This window comes from Antrostomus carolinensis, unplaced genomic scaffold, assembly GCF_000700745.2.
Source record: "Antrostomus carolinensis isolate BGI_N321 unplaced genomic scaffold, ASM70074v2 scaffold5670, whole genome shotgun sequence".
NCBI classification, from domain to species: Eukaryota; Metazoa; Chordata; class Aves; order Caprimulgiformes; family Caprimulgidae; genus Antrostomus; species Antrostomus carolinensis.
Window position 1 is genome coordinate 358 of NW_010290419.1, and position 2,906 is coordinate 3,263.

A 2,906-nucleotide genomic window follows, 5' to 3' on the forward strand; every position below is an offset into this window, starting at 1 on the left:
CTCTGGGGACTCCCCTGGCTCTTCATCTGACTGCTCAGTGGTGTCCTCCCTGGACTTGCTGCCCTCGCTCTCCCTGGAGGGGCTGTCCTCCTCATCCTCATCCTCAGCAGAGCGGCTGGTGCTCTTTTCCTCTGACTGGCTGGTGATTGTCTCTTCTGACTGACTGTTGTCGGTCTCTTCTGACTGACTGTTCTCCTCCACAGATGGGCTGTCTTCTTCTGAGTCAGCATCCTCCACCTCTGGGGACCTGCTGTCGCCCTCCTCCCAGTGGAAGCCAGCCCTCTCACTGCTCTCTCGGCTGCTCCCCGGGACACGGGGACCAGCATGTCGCCCCTTGAAGCTGCTACCTGGACCATCGAAGACAGAGGGGTCATCACCCTGCATGGCTTCATCCTCAAAGTCATAGCTCTCCTCCTCCTCCTGGCTGCTGCTGCTGTCCCCTCCATGCCTGTAGGTCCGTTCATACCGGCTGCCCAGATAGCTTCTGTACCGCCGGTGGTCTTCCCCAACGCTCTCACTGCTGCTGCTGCTGCTGCTGCTGTCACCGTGCCCTCTGCCAGCCCCAGCATCCCCACGGTCAGCGTCGTGATCGCCCGCTCCATCAGCGCCAGCCACGTAGGTAGGACCTTCACCCCCTTCCTCTCCCCCGTTCTCATCGAAGGTGTCATCCCCACTGTCATCCTCCTCATCCAGGAGCCCGCCGGCGTGGGAGGGGAGCCCACCGACTCCAGTGCCGTGGTGCTCTCTGTTGTCACCATCATCAGCATCGCGTGCGTCCTCCTCCTACGGAGATGACAAATGGAGGTGAATGCAAAGGCTTGCAGGTCATGGGTGCTATCAGCACTGCTCGCCACACAGGCCAAGTGCTACCCAGACCAACAGCAGGTTTGGGGCAAAGCATGCTTTTCTGGCAGAGCAAAACATCCCTCTCCACTCACTCACTCACCAGGAAACCAAGGCCATTCCCATCCCGAGCACTCGCATCCTCGTGGTCCACCAGGTTCAGGTGTTGAGCTGTCCCAGCTCTGCCTCCTTTGTCTTGCACACTGTGTTCGCCCAGCTCCTCACCCACAGCATTCCCACCTGCCAGCTCTCTGGCAAGGGCATTGTCCCCTCTCTCCACACTGGCAGGAGGATGTCTGCTATCTCCACCATCCAGGAGGTTGCCCAGTTTATTGATGTGATCTTCACTTGCTGCATCCTGGAAGGAAAACATGAGACGGTGCTTTGGTTTATTAAACACCACTGCACATGGATTGCTCCTGCTGCAGGATGATACATTACTCCTAAGCCATGCAAGTGTTCAAGCTTTTTTCATTGCTACCACCTCAGCCCTTTGGTTATTTCTGCTGACACACACACACAAAAAAAAAAAGAAGTAGCCACCAACAAAAAAGGTGACCCAGAAAACCCCAAACTGTGATGGCTCAGAGCACAGAAGCTCCTTTTCCAGAACAAACGCAGCAGAACACATCAGGTGAATTGGGAACGTGTGCAGGGCGCAATGAGGTGAAACCTCAGCTTGAAAAAACTGAGCAGACAGGCAAAGCTCAAAGACCTGCAGAAGCAGCAGCTCTTCCCCCAGGTGTCTGGTACAAGGATGCCTGCCCAGGGCTGGATCCCCATCCCAGATTTGCTCCTGGAGTGGCTGTTAAATGTGGGACTGAGCCACCCCCTGGCTTACCTCCTGCTGGGCACCACGGTGAGGATGGGCGGGCTCACGGCCGGGCACCTAAACACATCCAGGAGACATGTAATCAGTGATGGGTGCACCCTGGCTGGGCACAACTGCCCCAGTTTGGGGTTTGAGCACCTGTGGGATGGGTACTTACAGGGTGAGCGCAGGCTACGGCCCAGAGGAGCAGCACCAGGAACGCAGCCCTCATCATCTCGGTTGTGGTCCCTGCAGCTGCAACGGGGAGCAAAGTATTTGCACACTAAAGCAAAGAATTTGCACACTATAGCAAAGTATTTGCATGTGTCCCTGGCTGTAACTTGGCCCCATAAAGCCTTTCCAACTGACACAGCCTTGCTGTCCCAGCACGTGGTGCTCAGCCTGGCATATCATCAAACATGCCAAGGATTTGTCCTTGTGCCACATCCTGGCATCTCCTGGGCAGGAACATCCCTTTGGTTTGGGATTCAAAAGATCTGGTTATATTCTTGCAGATTTTTTTCCTCTAAGAACTGTTAAAGAGTGGGAAAGCTCCTCTGAATTCTCTGTTCCCACCATTATGTCACCTGCCACCCAGCCAAGCTCAGTGGCCATGACAGGAGTTCGCACCACAGACGGGCAGTGCCGTGCAACCACGGGCTGCAGAGCTGTGCCTCTCAGCTGGTGTGGTCATACAATTATAGAATCACAGCATGGTATGGGTTGGAAGGGTCCTCACAGCCCCCTAAGAACTCTTGTCACCCCAAAGCAGAGCACTCCAGAGCAATAACCCCATGGAGAGGTCCATCCTCAGAGGCCTCTGGGCTGGTCTGGTGTTCCAGTGGTGCCAGGAAGCAGCGGTGGGGGCTTTCCTTCAGCTTTGCTCTCATTTTCCAAATCCCTGAAGCAGCCCAGCACCACATGGCCATGGGACACACTAACCACCCTGCACCCAAAACACACCGGAGCAAAGAGCCGTGCTCCTTACGAAGCAACATCTACATCCCAGCTTAAGTTTCTCCTGCTTTCTACCCAAACATGCAAGACAATCTACAGCCCCCATCCCCAAAGATGGCCATTTTCACTCCAGGCAACTCCAAAGCAACCCAAAGAACCCCAAATCTTTACCTTGAGATGTCTCCTCTGGTGTTTGGGATAGAGCAAGCCAGCTGCCTGTCTTGGGAAGCCCAGGGCTGTGTGTCCCGGTGTGGCCGTCACGGACATTTAACCACTGGCTGGGGGCCGCCCCCGG

At 55.7% G+C, this 2,906-nt stretch overlaps 1 protein-coding gene across 1 annotated transcript in view; it reads right to left on the minus strand.

The window, feature by feature from the left end:
- LOC104528795 (dentin matrix acidic phosphoprotein 1) overlaps window positions 1-1,886 on the minus strand; it is a gene marked incomplete at its 3' end in the record, with an annotated part of 2,236 nt that extends 350 nt beyond the window's left edge. Inside the window, exons 1-3 of the mRNA XM_029086238.1 lie at window positions 1,833-1,886; window positions 947-1,201; window positions 1-783 (exon numbers count right to left, since the gene is read on the minus strand). Coding sequence (XP_028942071.1) covers window positions 1-783; window positions 947-1,201; window positions 1,833-1,886 — 1,092 coding nt within the window. The remainder of the gene's footprint in view (window positions 784-946; window positions 1,202-1,832) is intronic.
- Between the last annotated feature and the right edge of the window lie 1,020 nt (window positions 1,887-2,906).